Genomic DNA, 22456 nt, shown 5'->3' on the forward strand with positions numbered 1-22456 from the left:
GAGGATGGTGCTATTGTCCGTGAAGAAAAGGCACCAAAGCAAAAGAGACAAATGTTCGGGGGGCCTTTGGTCTTGAACTGACAGCCAGGTACCCGTGCAATGACAGAGACGAGCTGAGTCATACTGTAGACAGAGGTAGGAAAGGACAGCCCAACTCTGGACATAAGAGTAGATCAGCCGCTAAATACCTGAATTTCTGTGGCCAGGAGCAATGTGCTGACAGTGCCAGGGGAGGTGAACTCCAGCCGGTGACCTACGGGAAACAGTGAACAGCTGGAGAGAAGGGAAAGAGCAGCGGCTGGAGAAGTTCGTGGGGAGATGGGGGGAGAGTGGTGGAGGAAGAATAGAGGCATGGGTGTGGTGCGGGCGGGTGGACAAGATGACTGAAACAAAAGCAAACGAGGTTTTGAAATGCTGTGAAGTGGCTGTTGTCGAGCCCCCCGTGAAGCAGCTGGAGTGCTTTATCAGCCCCTTGCAGGAGTTAGGGAGGGATGGGCCACCGCTGTCCCGCCCTGGGAGAGGAGGGGATGGTGAGGAATGAGCCGCTTAGACACGAGGAGCTCCTGATTACCTGCAAATGGCTTTCCTGTCAGAGTCCCTCATCTGGGAAGGAGTGAGGAAGAGACCTACAGTGTGTGAGTATTTAGTGGGGCGGGTCACAGGAAATGCAGCCAGGAACTGAAGTTTCCCGAGCCTCAGTGCTGATTCCCCACACCTGAAATGACTGCACAGAGTCCATCCTCGCCATCAAGTTTCTTGCTTTACTGATGGATGACAAGGACTCCTCTTCCTTTGGATCTTAAATATCCAGATAACAGATAAAGAGTCTGCTCACTTACGGCCGGGCTGCCTGGCTTCATTAGGCATGGATTACACATCTAGAGGAGATTTTAGAAACTTGGTTTTTACTTTTTGCTTTCTCTTTTTGGCTACAGCTGAACTTAGGGCTCTGGAGTTTGTTCAGGCAGAGATGGAGGCAAAACATAGCTTGCCTTAAAGTGTCTTTAATATTGTAATGCTGGGTGTATAGCAGAACATGTTCTTCCAAAATTGTCAATGAAATGCTGTTAGAAGGGTGCTTTTCAGTACCTTAAAATGCTGAAAGAGGAAAAAGCTGAAAAGTAGCAAATCTATCACTTAATATTTATGTGTATTCTTAGCACTAGTATTATTTAATAATTACCTTTACTGGGAATTTTGTGGTGTTTTAGGAAGAAATTTTTAATTTTTAAAAATTTTATTTATTTTTACTTTTTTGTTTAGTGCGAGTGATTGCCTTGCACTGAAAACTGCATGTGACCACAAGTTTGGCTTCTAAACACATCCACAGTCACATATATTGGCAGGAAGTTTGTGCTGGAGAGTTCAGACAGAAAAACATTGCAAAAACTTGTGGCTAACTAATCTGTATCCCAGTTGAGACCTGGGACACAACCATCTCTCTGACTTGCTCAATATGTCAGGAAAGAAGCTTTAGTCTGGATTTCTTTCTTTCCAGCACAGACCTCCTAACTATGGGTTGAGATTTAAGTGGTGCCTGGAATCATCAACATTTAGGAAGAAGTAAAACCTCACATTTTCTCTGAGCCTGCTCCTGCTCTCCCACTTGCCCTTCTGAGCCAGCTCTGTGATTTCTTTTTCATCTTACCCTTAGATCCCAGATGTTCTGGTCGAGTGCAGTTTCCTGTGGAAGCAGCAGGCAAGGGCTTGGCTGATCATTGTCCTTGCTGCAGCTTGCTGTTTTGTCTCTTGATTTAGAGCATGTGTTGGTCACTTTTGGCTAAAGCAGCCTCCCTGTGCTAAATCAGCTTCCCTCAGCCTGTCCTGACTGCCCAGACCAAGGGCAGGGTGTAGTTCTGGCTGTATATTTGGCAGAAGCAGAAAAGCAGCTCCCAAGGAGCTGACAGGCTTCCTATGAAACTGAGCTGTGCTGCCATCCACTCCAGAGTCTCGGAGGAGCTGTCTTGGAGAAGGAAGAAGGCTGGGGTGTGCTCACATTGGGTTTGCTTGGGGGAAGATGACTGTTGGGTGCTGGAGACCCACAAAGTAGTATATTCTGAAGGAACAGAATGATTTTACCTACAGACAGGTACTCAGTTATGCAGAAGAAAGCTTTGGTATCTCACTCAGCTTGTGTTTTGGTTTGGAGTAAGCTCTTTCCTCCTGTCCTTCCTGCAGTTGTGGGCATAATAATACCATGGTACCATTCATATTCCTTATTCATGACTTCTCATGGAATATTTTTCTCCTGGGTTCCTGGTTTAGGTTGCAGGGATGTCCTCAGTAGCAGTCTTGGATACAGTCATCAGCTGGTTAATAGAGGCTGTGTGTGCAACAGACACTCAAAAATGAAAACTGAGCCTATTAAGAGTTCTAAAAAGGAAGCCTGAAAGATTATTCTCCATTACTTTGCCAGTTCCAAATCCAAAATGCATAATTAGAAGGATGACTGGCTTTGTAGCACAGTGTTATGCTATCAGCTGAGTGTAAAACCTCCCACTCCAAGCTGCCAAAGCCTGACAGGGTGGCAGTGCTTTAATCCTGTGGTGCTATGAAAGCTGAGTTAGGGCTGGGATACCCTGGCACAGCCATGAGGAACGAGGGACAGACAGGGCCAGCCTGACTTCCTGGGGCTGTGCAGGGGCACCTCTTGCTAAGGATTCCTATATGAAGTGGAATAAAAAGGGTTAAGGGAGCCTCTTGAGTAAAGCTGCTGGAGACTGTTCTGTTGCTGCACTGGTTGTGTGTATCTGCATTTTGGATATCTCCCAGCCAGCCTGCTCATGGACAAAACTTGCCCTTGGCATTTACCTGTGACATGCAGGATTAGAATGACATCCTGTGCTGTAATTGCTTTCCCCTGGGAATTCCTCTGACAGCCAGGATGACTGTTTTTTTAAACTATGCTACTTGGATGCTGCAGGTTCTCCCTAAATTCCAGTGCCTTAACTGTCTTGCTGCTGACATCACTGAGTGTTATCTTGCTTGCTGTTTTAAGCTGTAGGTGAAAGGAATAAGCCCCAAATTTTGCTTGCTCTGCAAAGGAACTTGCACTTTCTCACTGAATGCTAGATGTAGGTCACTTGTTGGGTTAAGGAAGAGTTGGCGAGGAATGTGGCTATGTGTCATCGGAAAGCCTGTGAGATGCAGCACATGAACTGGACTGAGATGTTGTACAGAGAACAGCCCTGGAGAAACCATTAGTTTCACTGCTGGGGTTTTGATGCCTTCATTTAAGGAACAGGCTGAAACATTTCATGTACGTTAGTCACACTTGGATTTAAATTTAACCTTGGTAAAGCTAATTAAAAATATGTGTGTAAATGCACGCTTTGAACTTGCATCTTTTACTACTGCTGTTTTTAAAATATATAATTTCCTTTAGCCAGCACTGTAAGGAGGTGCACCCGTGTGAAGAAGCCAGCACAAAATGGTCAGATCATGGCTTAGCCCCTTGGAGAAAGCAGGGTTATTTTGTGTAACAGGGTAAATAAATGCTAGGTGTACATCCTGCTCTTCCTTGCCTTTGTGTAGTCACTGTGTAGTGTCCTATAAAGCAGGGGCAAAAGGTGTGTGATGTCTTAGTGTTAATGCCACATTAAGATGGTATCAGAGACTGTGAAAGATGATTCCTAAAGGGAATTGGAACCTCATTCCTGAAGGGTTGAGTAGCTCACTAGCAGTTGTCTCTGGGAAGGTGTCACAGTTTGCTCCTGTAGTCACCTAAAAGGCACTTTGTTCAGTGGCCATACAAGCTCTTCTAAAGTGACTTGTAATTCTTCCTGGGTGGTACACTCGCATGTAGGGCTCAACTATAGTCTATGTTAAGTTTTTACACCTTATGAAATAAGAATTTTATTGATTATGAGGATGTGTGTTTCATTTTAAGTTTTTTCTTTTTTTTTTTTTTTTAATTTAAATAAAGTATTAAAGCCATAGTGAGGAATTCTGTGTTTTGGATATGGAAATCCATTTACTATTTATGGAAATCATTTTACCTCGGACCAAACTGAACTCATGCTAATGTCTGGCTACTGTACTTCAGTTTAGCACCATGCCACCAACAGGTGACAATTTAGGGACTGCAAGGAAAGAAGAAACATATCCAAGTGAAGAGATAATGGTCTTGCATTCTTACAGCACCTTTCACCCAAATAAGTTTCAAAGCATGGCTGAAGATTTTCTCTACACTGACTATATTGGATGTTGTAATGTAACGCAGCACAAAAGTAGGATTGAGTAGGGATTAAAATTCAGCCTCAGTGCTGTGGCCTGGGTTTGGGAGATTCCCCTTTCATTGGGGAGGTGGAAAAGAGATGGGGAAAAAGTGTTTCTGGGACAACGTGACTTGAAAAAGGCTGGGGTTTTGAGGCTGCTGAAGGGTTTCAGCCATTAAAAAAAGTCAGGGGAGATGGATTAGCTGTTAGAGCTGCATGGTAATATTTATTTAGTGGCTTCACACTGTTATCACATGAATATCTTCTTCACATGTGACACATGCAACGATGAGCAGCTGCTTAGCAAGGCACAGCAGCACCTGGAATCAATTTAGGACCAGAAGTGAATTAATTAAAACCACCTGGGGAGAAGACCTGGACTTCTGAGAGTCCAGAGTTCTGTAGAAGCATTTGCCCCCCCCATGCAACAGCAGTTGTGAAAGGAAGCTCAAATATTAAGTTACAGCAGGGAAGGGGGGAGTGAAGTGAAGCTTAGAAAATACTGTTAGGGAAATGACAGTAACTCCTCACTGGTTCCTGGTGCTTGCTCCCTCATCTCAAAGGTAGGAGAACCTAGAAAGGGGATTCACAGGTGGAGAGGGGTTGGAGACACTAAAAAGGTGAGGACTGTTATATTTGTGTCTTGGTGCAACTGGGGTTGATGTGCAAGTTTTACAATAAATCCTCACAGGACTGAGGCTGCATTCTGGGAATGAATAGGAGGATATAGGAAAAGCCTTCAAAACAGTGAGTGGAGAAGGGACATGTTATCTCCAGGGTGGTTTTGAAAGCAAGGGGGGAAAGAAATTAGTGATTTTGCATTACGTGTTATTAACCTGAAGGGACTTGCTGCTGGCAGAGTAACTGAGTCCAGCCAAGTCCAAGAGGATTCAGAAAGGATTGAACCTTTATATAAATAATGAAAACAATGCATGAAATTCAAAACACAAGACATTAATTTTTGTGTTTTAGGGATGAAACAAACATGTCCTGCAGCTGAGAAGAGTCTTTTCCTTTAGACTTGTTATTCAGAATGTTATGTGTGTTATTTCTTCACCTTCCTCTATAACATCTGGTTAGAGGAGGGAAATTTGAAACTCTAGTTTAGTTAAAAATTACAATTATTATGTGTGGCTGTTCATAAAGTTCTGGTTTCAGTTTGTTTGCAGCGAATGTTTAATGAGGGAGAATAAGATTGAACAGAGGTACTTATCAAAAGAGTGATGAGGACTTTAATGCCCGGGAGGTGTCAGGGCCATATTGCCACGTGGTACAAGGCTTTGGTGTGGGCTGGTTTTCCAGCAGCCCTGCTGCTTAAGGAGAACTCTGGGTGCTCAGATCTTGTTCTTTTTTATGTGTGTAAAGCATAAGTTTGCATCTGTGCAGTTTTAGACTCCGCAAAAGTAGGAATTGTGTGGGTTTCCCTTTGCTTTCCCCCATTCAGCTTCAGAATAGCTGCTTTAAAAATGAGGCAGCTTGAGCAAAGCAGGGTGCTCTACATGTGGGCTCCTCAGACATTTTTTTGTTTGCTTCTTGTTGTCACTTCCAAGCATTGTGCTGAAATATGTAATGTTCTACCTACTGCAAACCTTCAGGTCTTTTCTCAGATCTGTTTGCCACTGTGGGACCTCCGAGAGTAGGACTTTCAGCAGACTTTTTTCTGGCCTCTCACATTTATCTCCATTTAGTTGCATAAACCATCTGTTGCACATGAGAATGAAGATTGCCTTCAGCAGCTTTGGCAATCAAAATGAGATTTTGGCAGCTCCGCCTCAGGTGTGAAGCTTTGTGCCACTTTGCATGGTGACATTCACTAACCTTTTTCTCTTCTGGGTTGCAGACTGATGGAGTTCTGACTTTTTCCTGTGCCACCTCCATGGCTGTTCTGCACATGGCTATGACAGCAGCCACCAGTTCTGCCCCTGGGCCACAATGGCACTAAGGAGGTGTAGGCATTTCAAATGCTTTTGTGGAGTAATCCTGTTATTATAGTGTATTTAATCTATTTTTTTTTAATCTTACATTCTTCCCACCTTTTTTGGTTTGAAAGCAGTTTAAAGGATTATTTTCTTTTCCCCTCCCACCCCCTCACCTGCTTTGTACTGCCTTTCTCCCTGCAGAGACTCAACCTTTCTTCCCCTCAGTAGCTGTTTCTTCCTTTCTGGGGAGTGCATGGGCTCTCTGTGCATGTAAAACAGCATGTTTTTATTACTAAGTGGCATTTTCCATTGAAAGATCTCAGAAGGACTGAACAATATGGAATGACTGAATGCTTTGAGATAGCCCTTGGGCTTCAAACTGGAGACATGTGGTAGATCTCATTAGACTGCCAGATCCCAGTGGCTCTCTGTTAGTATCTATAAATCCTAAAGCAGAAATAGACCATCATGTTAGAGCTACCTAGGGTTTTATTCCTTCCTAAATGTAGTTCATGCCCCACACAAGCTTGCGTGTGTTGAGTAAATGTAGTTTTTGTTTTGACTCGAATTGAGCGCAGAACGTCCTTCAGTTGTTTAGAGGATTGCTGTGGATAGAACTTGTCAGATGAGGTTCACAGCATTTCAGAGATGTGTTGGGATGCAAACAAGTCAGTGCACTCATCTGGATTAGCTGTTGTCTTCAGTGCAAAATAAATTAATTAACTAAATGCTCCTGAGGTGCATTTGAAACCTGGCTTTAATATTCCATGCAAATTCAGCAAGAAAATTATTATGAAGATATTCCTCTGCTTTTGTTGCTTGGTTTGTAGTAATCTCTGGCTGTACTTCTGATGCATTTTGTGTTTCTTAGAGTAGAAACCCTTTAGGGCAGGGGTGGTGTCTTTGGTTTGGAGATGGCAGCCCATTGTGCTGCTGTTGGAAATGCCCCATGAGTAACAACAACGTGTTTCACTTGGAAGGCAGATCTTAGGCCTTTGCATTCCTTCCATGGAGTGCTTCGGATTGATTCTGGCTGTGCTCCAGGCTCCTGGCTCTCTGGAGCAGAGAAAATGTGAATGAACTCTTGCACACTTACTTAAAGCATGAGGCTTGCATTCTTCCTGCAAAAACAGGCACTTTGTTCAGGAAAACATCAGGTGGTCAGGGAGAACAGGACAGGGAAGAGCAGAGGTATGCTATTAACTCCTGGTGGGTAGTTAAACAACAACCCCCTCAAAAAAGAAGAAAAATCAAACCAATGTGGACAACTTCTGAATTATCTGGCATTTTTTCTTTCCCCCCCTTACTTGCAAGCTATATTTACTTTGCATTCTGACTCAATACTTCCACATAATTATGTGTTTTGATTTATGTCCATTGCCTAAGGATCTCAGTCCAAGTGCAACACAGCATTCTTAAACCAAAACACAAATATCTGCAGAGGGGTCAGGGCCAGCTCACACTGCTTGTGCTGGGGCAGAAGAGGAGGGTTCCCCATTGGTGCTGCAGTTAGGAGGATGCACTCATTTGTGTAGGTGTGTGGTAGTTCAGTTGTCACAGTCTCTGTTGGTCCTGTGAAATGCAGAATTTCTCATAAAGTACCTGTACAGCTGGGACAAGGATGTAGCCATGGCTTGCAGACACACGTGTGGCCAAACACAGTCATTCCCTGGCTCTGTAGGGGGGTGTGTGTGCAGGAGAGGAACACCAGGAGATACCATGCTTCATCCCTTGTGATACCTAGATAATATAGGAAAAATGCAGTTTGGCTGGACTAATGATTGAGTTAATATTTTTGGACTCTTTCAGCATGTAAATAAATATTCAAGCTGGTAACACTTAATATTAGGAAACATTAGCTTCCTATTACTGCTTTTTCTACTCAGACCCCACCCTGAAGAGGCCTCTTGGTTTCAAAACAAAGGGTAGTAAAAAGCACAGCCATGGAAATGAAGTTTATAACATAGTTTAGGTATGTTTCCATGCTATGGTCAAAACGGTGGTTACTGACTGCTAACCCATTTCTTCTTAAAAGCTTTGAAAAATTTGGCATTAGGGATTGCTCACATTAATAATAATAAGTAGTTATTATGAGACATGTAACAGCATTTCTTGGGTACTTGTTGTTCCACAAAAATACATTGTTCAGTTTATTTAAAAATATGAATCAGTCTTCTGCTAAGTATTTTCTCCTCTGTCAGAAGGCATGTCATCTCCCCTCCTCACCTACATGTTTAATTTCCAGCTTTTCATACTATTAGTAATTTATCACTCTTGCCTTGTTGTTTACACTGGATACAGTGGCAGTTTACACTGATTTCCTGACTCGGTATAAATTTAATTTCTGTGTACTGCTTGAGCAAGCTTTACAGTATGAAAGGAAAGCCAACAATACAATTAGGATGAATAAAAGCATTTTGGGTTATGTAATATGCATTTGTGCTACTATTATGCAACAGAATTATTATTTGTGGCATCCTTAAATCCATTTTGAATTTAGCACTGTTGCCTGCTGCCTCATACAGGGCCTTCTTTGTTTCTACTGACTGAGCAGAAAGTGATGATGAGCTCCACAATTAATTTAAATTACATTTCTGGAAGCAGATAAAAAATAGTGTGACTTGTTACAGGACAAGTATTCTGTTGATAGTCAAAAATCATGATACCATATGAAATCTGTCTGAGTTAGTGGTAATATCAATCATCGCCTCTTTTTGCTACACTTGGTATTTATTAAAAAATGACAGCGTATTTCAGCATTTTTCATGAAAGAAACAAGGCAGAGGGCTTTGCTGACGACTGTTTCACAAACATTTAAATAATAGCTTTTCTCTGGCGTTTCTTAGGGTAGGCATAGAGTTGTCATTTTTAATGTCAAGGCAGCTTAGAAATATTGTATATAAAACTGGAATTTGCTGTGCTGTGAGACTGAACCTGTCAGTATTTGTCAGATGGCAGGTGCACTGTACCTATCCCTGTAATCTGTAATCAGAATCACAAGAAGCTGTTTCAGACTCAAATGAAAAGTTTGATCTGTCTGCCACCTTTTATACTAGTTTTCTTTGCTCAGCACCTCTTCTCCCTTATGGTTCCCAGTAAAGGTTCCTGGGTGCTTTGGCACCTCCAGATTTCCGGGGCAGACTGGAAGCTGTGAGAGTGTGGGGAAAGAGGAAGAGGAGTTAAGATAAAGACTGAGAACAGAAGCAGTAATTACTGTTTCTGGGGCAAAGGGGAGCTGCCCCAGCTGCCTTTACCTCCTTAAGGACCTTCTGTAATCCATACCTGGAAAAGCTGTTAGTACTTTTCACAATTAATCACTGCTTGCTTTACGCAAGTCCCAGGTGACTTTGTAGAGCTCTTCTCTCATGGAGACACTGTGTAACACTTCCTTTGGCTCCAAAAGTCAAAATATTTTAGAAAATGCGCTGATTGTACTGCCAAAATGGACACTAATTTCCTTGCCTTCATCCTGGTGCTCTGTTCACTTAGCTGTTTATTATTTTGAATATTTATTTACTGCTTGGTTTGGAGATTGGACATTTTGGTGTGTCTAGGCTCTGAAGAGAGGAAGATACTGAGTTTTACAAATAATTTTCTAATACAGAAGGGCTTTGGGAAGATACTTAGTGTGGGACACATTTATTTACTGGACTACAAGAGTGTTTGTAGTAAATGTCATTTGATGACAGATATACCTCCAACAATGTAAGATGCACATGACTAAGAGTCTTACCTGACTTACTGGTTTCTTTTCCTTGCTTTTCAGTTTCAAATTAGGAACTTGCTAAGCTTCAGTGTCCAATCAAAACCACCACAAGGAATATTTCATAATACAAGTTATGAAAATAATACATCCCTGGCATGCCTGAGAGGGAGCAGGGTTGTGGTGAACTGCAGATCTGTGAAACATGACAAACAAAAAAGAAACATCAATAATCTGATGATTCAGGTTCAGTTAACTCCATGATGACACCAAGTCAGATGAGAGAAGAGGGTGAGAGGCCTTGTATTGGTTTTGGTAAAAGTCTTTCTAGCAAGAGAGGTGAGAGGCAGGAAGAGAGGGAGCTTTTTGAAAGTAGGAAGTGGTGAGAAGGTAAATGCCTAAATTGTACAAGATAGAGATGGAGATCTGGAGCTGTCCAGGTGATTTTTTCTTTATTTAAAAACCTTGTATGCTGCACACTGAACCTCCTGGACCAGTTGGTTCTTAGTGAGTAATATCTACATTCCTTGCTGCACAGGTGCTTCTGAGTGGGTAAATTCAGAATTTCTATGTTCCCAGGGCTGGATAAGCTCCAACACTTGTGAGACCTGCACAAAGCCATTTTTACCTAGACCTCTTTGAAGATTCAGTTTAGTAATGCACTTGCTAAAACTCCTTTAGATGCATGCAGGGAGAGGTGATTTGCGAATAAGACTTCTTTACTTTTGCTTTGATTCATGTAGAGCTGCTCCCAAAAAATTCACTGATATCCAAATGAGTCAAAATTAGCATCGTTTTAGGTGTGAGAATGCACAGCCCAGCACCATGGAGTTTATTTCTTGTTTCTTATTTTCCCCAGAGAGTCTTAAAGTAACTGCAAGGTGTCCGAGTGAAAGGTTCAAACACAGCAGCATTTGTGTAAGAGGCTTTTTCCCTTTTTCCCCTCTAAATCTGCCCCGCAGCTTTTGTGACTGTTTGCCAGCACTTCAGACAGATAGCAGCCAGGCTGTGAGCTCGGAGGAGAAAACAAGAATGCCTTTTGTGTCATGATCATGGAATTAATTGGTCCTGGAAGCTCTGGGTCGCTGCCAAGAACGGGTATTTATGTGGCAAGAAAGGAAAGGAAAAGGGCGGAGCACTGGGAATCCAGGAATACCCCTCCTTTTTGGAGTTTAGGAAAGAGTTCATAAACTTATTTTGGCTTCTGAGTTTGGTGCAGTCAGTATGCAGAATTCTGGTTTTGCGTGGGTGTTTTGATGTTTCTTTTTTCTTTTGTTTGGTTTGTGTTTGTTTGTTTGGTTTTTGTTTGGTTTGGTTTTGTTGTTGTTTGTTTGTTTTTTATCCAAAACGAGGAAATGAGAGTTATTGAAGTGGAGAGAGTTCTGTGGAGAGTTCTGGCATAATTTTATTTCATTTCATTTCCAAGTGCACTGTAGGATAAAAGCATCTGCCTTTGTCTGCAGGACATCCGCTGCTGGCCACCCAAGCCTTGCACTTCCAGCCATGCTTTCCTAGGCTGGAAATTCTGCTCCAATTTTGCAATTTTTTCCCCCTGCAGACTGTTTTCTGTGCTGGCAGGTGGGCATAGAGGTTTTCTAGGCTGGAAATTCTGCTCCACGTTTGCAGTTTTGCCCCATGTAGTCTCTTCTTCCTGATGGTAGCTGGGCACAGGTTTTCTAGGCTGGAAATTCTGCTCCAAATTTACAATTTTCCCCCTGCACACTGTTTTCTGTGCTGGCAGCTGGGCACAACACTTTACTAGGCTAGAAATTCTGCTCCACATTTGCAATTTTCCCCCTGCAGACTGTTTTCTGTGCTGGCAGCTGGGCGCAGACGTTTTCTAGGCTGGAAATTCTGCTCCAAGTTCACAGTTTTCCCCCTGCAGATGGTTTTCTGTGCTGGCAGGTGGGCACAGAGGTTTTCTAGGCTGGAAATTATGCTCCACATTTGCAATTTTCCCCCTGCAGGCTGTTTTCTGTGCTCGGAGCTGGGCAGCGCTGGGACCCGCGGGGCTCCGGCCGTGCCGGGCCCTCAGCGCTGAGGGCGGGCGGCGGCCGGGATGGGAACGGCCTGGCCCGAACCACTCGCAACACTTGTGACTCTGTTAGATAAGATTAGCCCAGGCGCTGCTGGGTGGCATTGTTTGGGCAAAATCGCCGCTTCTCAGAGGGGTTTTTTGTTCGGCGGTCATGCGATGGTGCTGGGAGTCGGTGCAGATGGATGTCAGCTGCTGTGGGTCGGTCTGTCTGTCCGTCCGTCCGGCAGCCGCGGCGCGATCCCGCTTCCTCCACTCGGTTAAAAACTCCATCGAGGTCTCTGTTGGAAGGAAACGCTTTGTCACCAAAGTTGTTAATGCCTTTGCAGTTGTTCTGTACCAAAATACTTGACTAAGACAGCTAAACGACTTCTGTCCATCTGTCTTGCTGTTTTCTTTAGTGATGTGTGTCTGCACGCTAAATGAAGGATATTTGAGGTTTTTCTTCTCTTGGACTGATGCTTATATTTTTGGAGCTTTTTGAGTACCATAATTCAGCTTTTCAAATTCCATGATTTGATTTTTTTCCCCTTTTTTTTATTTCCCCCAAGGATGAGTGTAGACATTAAAGATGTGTTGGTGAACCTGTGTGTAAGGAAGCAATGTGAAAAAAAAAAGGTTCAAATCACAAAGAGCATCTAATTTCTACTTTGAGGAGGTTAAAACAGACTCATATTTAGACAAAGAGTGGGAATCTTGATTAGAGTGCTTTATTTTGAGTTGATGTACAAGTTACTGCACTTCAGGCACTTTTATTCCAGCTTAGTGTGTCTGTCCAGTAAGTTAATAAAAACAGAGTGGAAAACTCTCCATCTGGAAAGGCTGTAAGTTTCAAGGAAAGTGAAAAGCATTTAAGAATCTGTCAAAATTGGTAAAAATGCATTTCAAGTGCTAGTTAGATGCTTCTGAAAAAAACTGCAGAATTTCTGATAAAACAAATCTGTAGTGGAGTGGTAATGTTTCAGATGGCTGGCCCTGAAGAATATTTGCGACCTCTTTTTCTTATTGTTCATCCCAGTTGTTTTAGTATTTTTTCCAGTCTGCGTAATGAAAAACAATTAGATTGATTCCATTCCATGATTCTCACTTCAGAATCTCAACAGATAATATTTGCATTGGAAAAAACCTGTGCAGAGCAGTGGGGTTTTTTGGGTGAAAGCAATTCTTTCCAGTGATATTTCTAAGACAATGACTGCAGTTCTGTTTGTCTGTTTGGGTAGCAGCCTGGTTCTGTACTAATCAGAGTTTTAACTTTCTTTTTTATCTTAAGTCTCTAATCCCTCTTGCTAGGCTGTAGCATTTGTTTAGGCACTGGTGGTGTTTATAGTTAGTTTATATTCCCACTGGAGCTTAACAGGTAATGTTTGGAGGAAGCTTTTCAGCCTGGATGTGTTTTGGTGTGCACAGAGCTCTCCTGTTTCAGCAAGAGCTGTGTATGTAGGTAATGTTTAGTGCTGTAGAGCTGTAAGATGATCATCTTAAAGACACTGGGCCCCTCTGAAGGTACAGCATTGCCAAGGGTTAGTCAAGCTGTTGGAGTTATACTCCATCAGTACACACACAGCCTCAGAAAAGAAGGATTTGCAAGTATATACCTCCATTCAGTCTTTCTACATTTGCTTTTGAAAGGTGCTGTCTGTCTTGTATGAAGCTAATTGCTCATCACTTACACTTGAAGATTATCAAGGTTACAATCTGTTGCTTGAAAAATCAAGAGGAGATTTTAAAAGACATAAATCAGATTATAAAATGCCATATCTGTTTGTTTTAGAGGACCAAGAAAATGTTACCGGAGCTCTGAAATGTTGAGGTCTGTGTTAACCACTGGACATGGTGCTGAAGGAGACAAAGAGGAGCTGGGGAGCTTTTTTTGTTCTTTGGGTGCACAAAACAGTGCAAAACTGGTGTCATTTGTTGGTACCACTAACTGTGGTCACCATGCACCCCTGTTAGAAATTGCAAAGAGCTTTAGGAGCATTTTTTCATGGCAGTGAGTAGAGGATTGCTCTGAGCAGAGAGCTCTAAAGCAAACATGAAAACTCCTTTGCCTTTGGGTAGCCTGGTTGTGTCAGGGAAGAGATGCCCTCTTGATTAAATCCAGACTGAGCAGTTTCCTGTTAGCATGAAACTCAGCCCACAAGGTCTTGTTCTCAAAGCCTGTTATTGAGCTTGTCTGCCAAGTCCCTTTTCCTTTTAAACTTACAGGCAGAATTACTGAAATAATACAAATACAAGCAATCCCAGAACTCTCACAATGATTTCTAACAGTCTGATGTTTTGCTGACAAAGTTCTAGATTTTTCAGAAGCTGGGTTGGTTTTGTTTAGCTTTGGTGGGATTTTTTTTGGGGTTTTGTTTCTTTTTAGCATTCTCCCAACATGATGTCTTGGGGAAGTTGCAGTGTTGCAATTAATGGAAAATTTTGTGCGTGTATCTGTCTTAGAAGCAGATTCTGCCCTTGTTTTGAGTATACTAACATGGGAAGATGAGAGGGTTTTATGTGCCCTGAGTAAATATGCCTGTAAACCATTACACTGTGAGTGGGACAGCATGCTGGATCAAAAATTAAGAGTTAAATAGAGTGGTGCAGACTTTCTTCCCTGTCTGAAAGTGGTTGTATTGTGTAACTAGTTATTTTCAGAAGTGTATCACAATTGTAAGATGAAGAGTTAGCCAGAAAATTGCAATTTTTTTTATGCAACCAAGTTTTGCTTAAGGAAAATTTGAATGTAAGAGAGTTACATAGTGGTGACAACATATTCTGTTAATAATTTTTCTGTAATGACAGTGTCATACATAATTCCAGATACACTTATAGTTCATTTTTATAATTCACATATTTTCAGGTGCATCTTTATGTCAGACACATTGCAAGTTATACACCTTTTAAAGAGCCATGGAACAAAAGGTAGCAAAATTATTTCACTGTCTAGTCTGTTTTGTTTTTTTTTTTTTGTTGTTTTGGGTTTTTTTTTGTTTTGTTTTGTGTTTTTTTAATACAGGCAGTAGTGTTGTATTTCAATGTTGCAGCAAGGGTTTGTTGGATCTCATGAAGCTGGGAAATGAGATAGCAGAGCTTTGTAAATAATATGAGCGACAGAATTTCAGAATGATGTTAAAGACATCTATATTGTTTAAAACTGAAAAGGATGTCTATTAGAAACAATTCCAAAGCAGTGGAGGGTAGTGATGTAAATAGGAAGTGGGTGGGGTATCTCTTGAAATTATCTTATTAATAGATGATTTTTTTCCTTTGTGTTTTGTCAGTATCCCGAGAGAGGGTTGGTAGTGGCTGTCATTAACATGCTTTCTTTGTGCTCTCACTGTCAAGGTGTTTGAGTAAATATTGGACATTTTTTATTTATAATCCCTTTTTTTATCCCACATACTTTACAAAGTATAGCCACGAAAATACTTTTCTGAACTGCCCTCTAAATAATCATGTAATTTAAGGAAATGCTCTTTCAGACTCCAAGCAGGCTGTAAGAATTTAAAACAAATGCTGTTTAAAAAACAAACCCACACACAATCCCAAACCCTAGATTTATGGACAAATATTGTGCCAAGTGGAATCTCTAAGAGAAAATTGGAATGTTAGGGTGCCTTATTTGCAAGATGAGTTTGACACCCTCCTTGAAAAACTATCTTGAAATGTTTTTCACCAAATGTGTTCTGACATTGGGTCCTGTGTGACACCCCAAAGTTGGTATTTTCAGCAAGGGAATCACAAGTGCCAGTGCTTAAGTTATGGTCAGTTTTCATGTTTATTCAGAAGTTAAATGAAACACTGAATGATCACTTTTATTCCCTTCAGTAATATGACTCTTTGTGGGATAATGGATTGACTTTTAGATAATATATGGTGGAATCATGTAACTTGATAGTGGTCACACTGTAAAATGTATTTTTGAGCATGTCAGAGAAAAGTTTTAAAATAACATTACTTAAAAGCTCCCATTATTTGATACAGCATTTGGTGCTTGGAGAGCACCAAAAATCAGCAAAATCATTTAGTAACTGGTGATGGCCAATTCCTGTGCAAAGATAGGATTTAATCTGTGTCAGGGATCCTGCCTCATTTTTGTGCTTTTTGTTTCCTTTTGTAGGGTGAAGGAGACCAGTTACCCCCAGAGCACACTGTTAGACAGTATGAAACATCCAAGATCAGGGCTATAAAAGCTGGAACTTTGGAGAAACTGGTGGAGAACCTTCTCACAGCTTTTGGAGATGCAGATTTTTCCTACATCAGCATCTTCCTTGCAACATACAGGGCCTTTGCTTCTCCCAGGGCAGTGCTGGAGCTTCTTCTGGACAGGTAAGAGCCACTGCTGTGGAAATTTCCAGTGGAAATGGACCCATCCTTTACAGAACAGGGGAAAGCTGTCAGGAACTTCTTCCCTTGCTTTTTGTGGGCATGGATTTAATGACCTGTTGTCAAGAATACTTCATAGTCCAGAATTTCAGCATAAAGGTCCACCCTATAAATGCATTGCTGCTCACATTCCAACATTCATCAAAGCATAGGTAAGGAAAGTGTGCCATGTCTGGCTGCTAAAGAACCCAGCTGGACTAACACAGCAAAATTAATTCAAGTTTCCTCCAAAAAACCAACAGAATGCATGGACTGCAAAGTCATACCTAGAATAGATTCCAAAATTTTGTTGGATACCAGTATTTTTAGACCTATCTCTCCTTTTTGGGGGCTGCTGATTCGGAGCAGGGATTGTAGAAACACAAGAAAGAATTTGCTCTCCTATTCTATTACATCACAGGAATATGCAGCCATAAATTTCTGCAGACAGCCCAAGAACTTCTAAATGTTGTAAGAATAGCTTTTATGGTCAGACTGTTAAATCATGGCAGCTGTGTCTGCATAAATGCTTGGGACACACAGCATTAGTTTCTCACCCTAAATTCTAACTGAGACATGGCTGGGTCAGGGGTGCTCTTATTTTGGGGGTGTCATATTTGTTGCACTTTCAAAATCTGTGATTCACAGAAATGGTTGCTCTGGCATGAAGTAATTAGAACAGAGAAGGAGCATAAGAACTCCTAGGGTTTAATTTTGTGCTATTTCCCACTAGGTAGATAAGGAACAAGGCATTGATAAATTATGTGTGCTTTTCTTTTCTATCTGGAAATGATAGTCCTGGCTGCTTTGTAGGAAAGCTGTGTGGCTTAGTTAGTAAAGATAATAATAATAACCTGACAATCAGGTAAGCAGTCAGCTGAGAAAAGAGCAGCCATCCTGGATTGCAGACTTGGTTACAGTTAACCAAGTAACTGTTCTGTGCTTTATCTCTCAGTCCATCCCAATTCTGGTTCAGAATGTGAGAAATGATAAAAAAAGACAGTGGATACGTACAAGAATATAAAAACATTGAGGCTCTAAGGAAGCTGGCCCTGACTTCCTGCTCTCACACTGATTTAAAGAGGTGGAAATGTCTGGAGAGGGCAGGAAAGCCCAAGAGAGCTGTCTCCATAGAAGAGAACTCTCTTTTCTGAGCCCGTTTTTGATCTTGCTGGCTTGTGTACCTCTCTGAGCAAGTTACAGTTTCCCCTTCAGAGGAATGGGCTGCCTGGTCTTGTCAGCATCATTCCCAGCCTTTTTTAATACATGAGAGGATCCAGAGGAAATCCTAGGAGGTTACACTTCCTTCCCTTCTCACAAGTCATAGGACCGTAGTGCTTAAGAATGCATGGATGTTTCTCTTGGCTGTTTGTGTATCATGGATAGTCTAGAATTGTATGGCTTGGGAGAAAATACATATTAAATTTAAGCTGTAAAAGTTAGAATGATATACACGTAGCTGAGGAATATGGACTTGTGAAGAAAAGCAGATGTTATAAAGAAAAAAATTGAAAAAAAAGATGGATGGTAATTGATTTTAACCAGCTTGGTTTTCATCTCTAGATTAGCTGAGAATAAGTAGCCCAGAGCCTGCATTTTTGCAACAATGTTTTTCATGATACTTGTTAATAATCAGAGACTAAAGGTGGGTGTCAGTGCATAATTTGTATTTTGTTTTGTGTGCCAGTGAAATAATAATGAAAGAGGCAATCTCTTAAAAAAAAAAATCCAAAGGCAGCACAGTTTTGGCATTTGTTGTCAGTTTTAGTTTCATCTGAAGAGCTTGAGCCCTGTCTCTTATTCCTGGGGATAGAGCAGGGTTGTGGAGTAAGGGAACAATTGGAAGTGCCGAGCTCTTGTTGTTTGGTCCAGGGGAAAACAGTGATGTGACCAGATCAAAAAAGGCCCTTCCAGCTTTTTACAGGTGAACAGCTCCTTGGGAGAGAGGAGGAGGGAACAGCATCCACATCATTTGCAGAATATTTTATTTTGTAGGGACATACTCACTGAAAAACCTCCTCCACAATGTATTTGGATCACCCTCAAGCCCAGTGCATTCAGTTTCTGCTGGATTTGCTGTGGATGCAGAATTGTCTGGTGAATATGTTAGACTTCACAAACCCAGCTTACACAAAAAGTCCTGGGACTCTTGGGAAAACATCCTGGGAAGTGTGCACAGCCTGTACCCTAAGAGTGTGGGGAAACCTGCTTCTCATTTGATGCTGCCTGCAGAGTATCCTGTCGAAGCAGTGCAGTGCTGACTGAATTTGGGGCAGGAAGCATTTATGGTGTCCAAAGGCAGGTGAGCTGCTCTTCTCTGAGTCAGGAAAGCAAGTGAAAAAGCTGATGCTGTTCTTAAGAGAAACTTTAGTTTTAGAAACAGTTTCAGAAATGTGGTTGTTGCATTTTTAAATTTTCTTTCCTCCAGGACTTCACATTACCCTTTTGCTTTTGATTAAATTTGAGACAGAAGCCCTATTAATTTTTTCAGCCAAATTTAGCCTATAAAGGTTTTCTTTTAAGATAGATTAGAAGTCTGTCAAATCAAACTATCAGACAAAATCTTGAGCATAGATTGGTATGTTGAGAAGTGAGTGGGATGACTTGTGTTTCCAAAGCTATTTAGGAGTAATTGAACGTCCACATCCCTTTAGCATTCATGGGAGTTTGGCATCCAAGTGCAGCAGGCAGCTTTGGAAATCTGCCAAGCTTTTAACACTGTACATTCTGATATTTTCTAGTTCTTTGGTACGAGGGGGGCAGGGAGAGTTAAAAAGATCCTGGTAACATTTTGATGTGTAAGACTTCCCTGGAAGTTCCTGGAGGGAAGGAGAGCAGCTCCTCCTGGCCCTGGATGTGGGGATACAGTGTGGTACCTTTGGTATTCCTAGGCAGGTATTCCAAAGTGTGATGGAAGCCGGAGGTGGTTAGCTATCCACATGAGGTTAGAAGGAGGCCAGGTTCCTCTCTTCCATAATGTACTTTGCCCTGATAACTGTGTTCCTCAAAAGTGGAGCTGTGCTTGGCACAGGCACAGAGAGAGTAGCAACTAGTCCCTGTCTGGAGCAGTTTGCAGAGGAGGGATTGAGACTGTTTGGTGGGAGAGCTGGAGCTGGGGAATGACAGTGAAGAACGAGTTAGATTTATGTTTCCCATTCATTCCTTTTGCAGGAGGAGGGTCTGCTGCGGGGTGAATGGAGAGGACAGGAGGCAGAGGGGGGATGTCAAAGGAGTGGGTCCTGCAGTAGCAGAGCCACACATTTTGGGACAGCAGCTTTGTGGTGTTTGACTCACTGCTGCTGCTGCAGCATCTATTATTTAATCTCTTTTTCCTTTATATCAGGTGGCTTGTCTACTCAGCTAGAGAAGTTATTTCAATTTCACTTCCATGACTCCATGTGTGTAGGATTCAAACCACCTTATTTTTCCTGAGGATCTGGCCTTCCAAATTGATTGTTTCGATGCTTACAAGCTTATTTAGAGTTTTGTTTGGGGCTGTTGCAGACTACCTTTCCTCATTATTTCTGAGTTATTCAGAGTATTTTCCTCCCTTTGTCTTAACAGAGATGCAGGGATGCATTTTCCACTCTGTTTTCCAATATTTAAACATTCAGTATTACCCATTACATTCTGGTCTCATTTGCTTAGTCAGTCCCTTTGAGTGCCGTTTGTAACTTCCCAAATGCCAAGCAAGGCTGAAAGGTTCTGTGAGCTACAGGATCCTTTTGTTTCTTGTGTCTCTTTTTGTATGCAAAGCATTCCTACAAGGCTGGGCAGTGAAAGGCTCTTTGTCTGGGAGCTGGTGAGAACAGAGTGCTGGAAGGCTGCAGAAAGGCTGTTCTTCACATCATTTGTGTTGTTAACTCCTCCAAACCCGTATTTAATGACCTGTTGTTCACGGAGAGATGAGAGATAGGCAGAGATTTACATCTGGCAACATGAGGAAGTGTTGTATCCTTCTCCAGTTTTGCGCAGAAAACTGCCTGCTCTTTATTGCCGACTTAAGGATTTCTCCTGTAAAACTCACTCTGTAGTGGGATTTAAACACAGGTGCCTGATGTTCTGCAAAAACATATTTAATATTTCACTCAATAGTAGGACAATGACATTGGGACTCACCTCAATAAGTTTTCCTCAAAAAGTTAACTGCAAGTTTTGAAAACTGAATATAAAAATCTAATTTTTATTTAAAAAAAATATCCCTGGCAGGGGAAAAGTGTCTTTTATCTACTGGCTAAGATGTGTTCTAGGCATTTTATAGAGTAGATGGCAGTGGAGAGTGAAATCCTCTCCCTTTAACAACAGGTCTGTGATTCTTATATAGAAAGTCTTAGACCAATAATTGAGGGGAGCATAAAACTACCACCACTTCCATCCATTGAAATGTTTTTGGATGAGTTTGTGACAGTTCTGACACGAACCTTCAGGATACAGCTCACTGTGTTTTCTCTGTCTGATGTTACCAGGTTGTTGTAGCACAAGTACATAAGGATGCACTTGTTTTAACTCTTCAGTTTAATTGAGATGTGTAAACTTAAATGGATAAAATCAGCTTGTCTTATTCTGGACAGTGAGTAATCGTTCACCTTCATTAAACCTGCCTGTAGGGAGCCATGGGATTCTTCCTGGATGGTTATGGAGCTGTATATCTGAAACAATGGGCACTCCCCCTGAAAATGAAGTGGATGATCCTGCCTGCAAGGCACAGGGCTGTGCCTTGTAGGTAAGAGTTTTCCCTTTGGCACTGTTGGAGTTGTCCCCATGGTTCCCTCTTTGCTAGTGGTGTTTTCACAGCATTGTGGCCTTTTCTTACTGATATCAGGAGTTTGGGCACAAAGGGAGCACTTGCCACCTAGGAAACCTTGAGATAACACTTGGAGCTGTTAGGAATGGCAGGTGCTAGAGACACAGAAGCTGTATTGGAGAAGGTGGTTGTGTCACAGTCTCTTTGCACACTGGAATATTGCCCTGGGAAAGGATGGAGTGAAAACAGGCAGAAGGGTCTTGGAGCTGTGAGCAAAGACACTGTTTTGGTTGATTCCTCCTATGTGCAGGCTGCTTCATATCAATTAACAAATTAGGTTGGAAGATACTGGCTGTTTCTTTAGGATTTTTTCCCTCCTAAATGAGGTAATCTTCAAGGTCCTTAATTCTGCACACCTGTTAAGATTCCTTATAGTTTGAGCTGGAAGCACTTTGTAGTTGTTTATGGTAATTGTATATGAATGATGCAATTTGGGATTTTGCTTTTATTCACTAGAGTTTCTTCTAAACATCCATCTCCTTTTTCAGGTTTGGAAACCTGGAGACCTCAAACCAAGGAGAAGTGGCAAACCTGAATTCCTTGGAATCTGAGATGGTACTCAGGGCGTAAGTATGGATTTGCAGTGTAGAGCAAGGCCCAGAGAGGGTTTGGTCTTAGAGGAGGATGCAAGCAGCAGAGCTGTTGTTTCTGTTGAAAATCCACAGCACTGTTTGCATGCTTAAACAAGCTTGTGGAAAGGCCAAGTGCCAATTGTCTTGTAACATATCCAATAATACAATCCAGGCATCTTTTGGAATTAAACATGAGATGAACACATCTAGGCCAACATTTTGCTGATTAAACAAAAAAGGAGTGTTTGTTTCTCTGCCTTATCTGTGGCAGTAAGTGGTTATTGCTTATGAGTGATTTTTTTGTCATTGCAGCAATGCCTGCAGAGCAAAGCTGAGGGTGACTCAGGCAACGTGTGTGCATGGGTCTTTTCTGTTAGTGCCCTGTGATTTACAGTGCTGCTTTTAGAGTGAAATTTAAATTCTGAGGTCATCCTCATTTGCAAAAGAAATAGCAAAGCTGTTTTGAACTGCAGTTTAAATGAGAAAAAGGTGGTTTGGCTATCCTCCTAGGGTTTTATCTTTAGACATTGGGTGTAAAATGTGCCTTAGGTCATCAGCATTTGTACTTTGACATCTGTGGTTTGCATGCACTGTGGCATGCATGGTTATATTTGATTACAGAATGAAGATGCTTGATTCTTGTCAGCATTACTGGTTTTCTGTTCCTCTTGCCCCGTGGGACTTGACATAGGAGCTCAACCCTCAGTCTCTCTTGATTGGTAAAATGCTTTGCTCCCATTTTGCCATGAGAACTCCTCAAACAACAGCTGGTAGTTAAAACTTGGTTAGAGGCACCAAGGAGGCAGCATTATGTCATGGGTAGAAGCAGTAACAGTCAGCCAGTGGTTCCCACACT

At 41.8% G+C, this 22456-nt stretch overlaps 1 protein-coding gene across 1 annotated transcript in view; it reads left to right on the forward strand.

Moving 5' to 3' along the window:
• RGL1 (ral guanine nucleotide dissociation stimulator like 1) overlaps positions 1-22456 on the forward strand; it is a 53153-nt gene that overhangs the window by 4229 nt on the left and 26468 nt on the right. The window contains exons 3-4 of the mRNA XM_059854532.1: positions 15980-16188; positions 21517-21594. Of these exons, the coding sequence (XP_059710515.1) occupies positions 15980-16188; positions 21517-21594 (287 nt within the window). The remainder of the gene's footprint in view (positions 1-15979; positions 16189-21516; positions 21595-22456) is intronic.

The sequence above is a fragment of the Haemorhous mexicanus genome, chromosome 9, assembly GCF_027477595.1.
Source record: "Haemorhous mexicanus isolate bHaeMex1 chromosome 9, bHaeMex1.pri, whole genome shotgun sequence".
Taxonomy (NCBI): Eukaryota; Metazoa; Chordata; class Aves; order Passeriformes; family Fringillidae; genus Haemorhous; species Haemorhous mexicanus.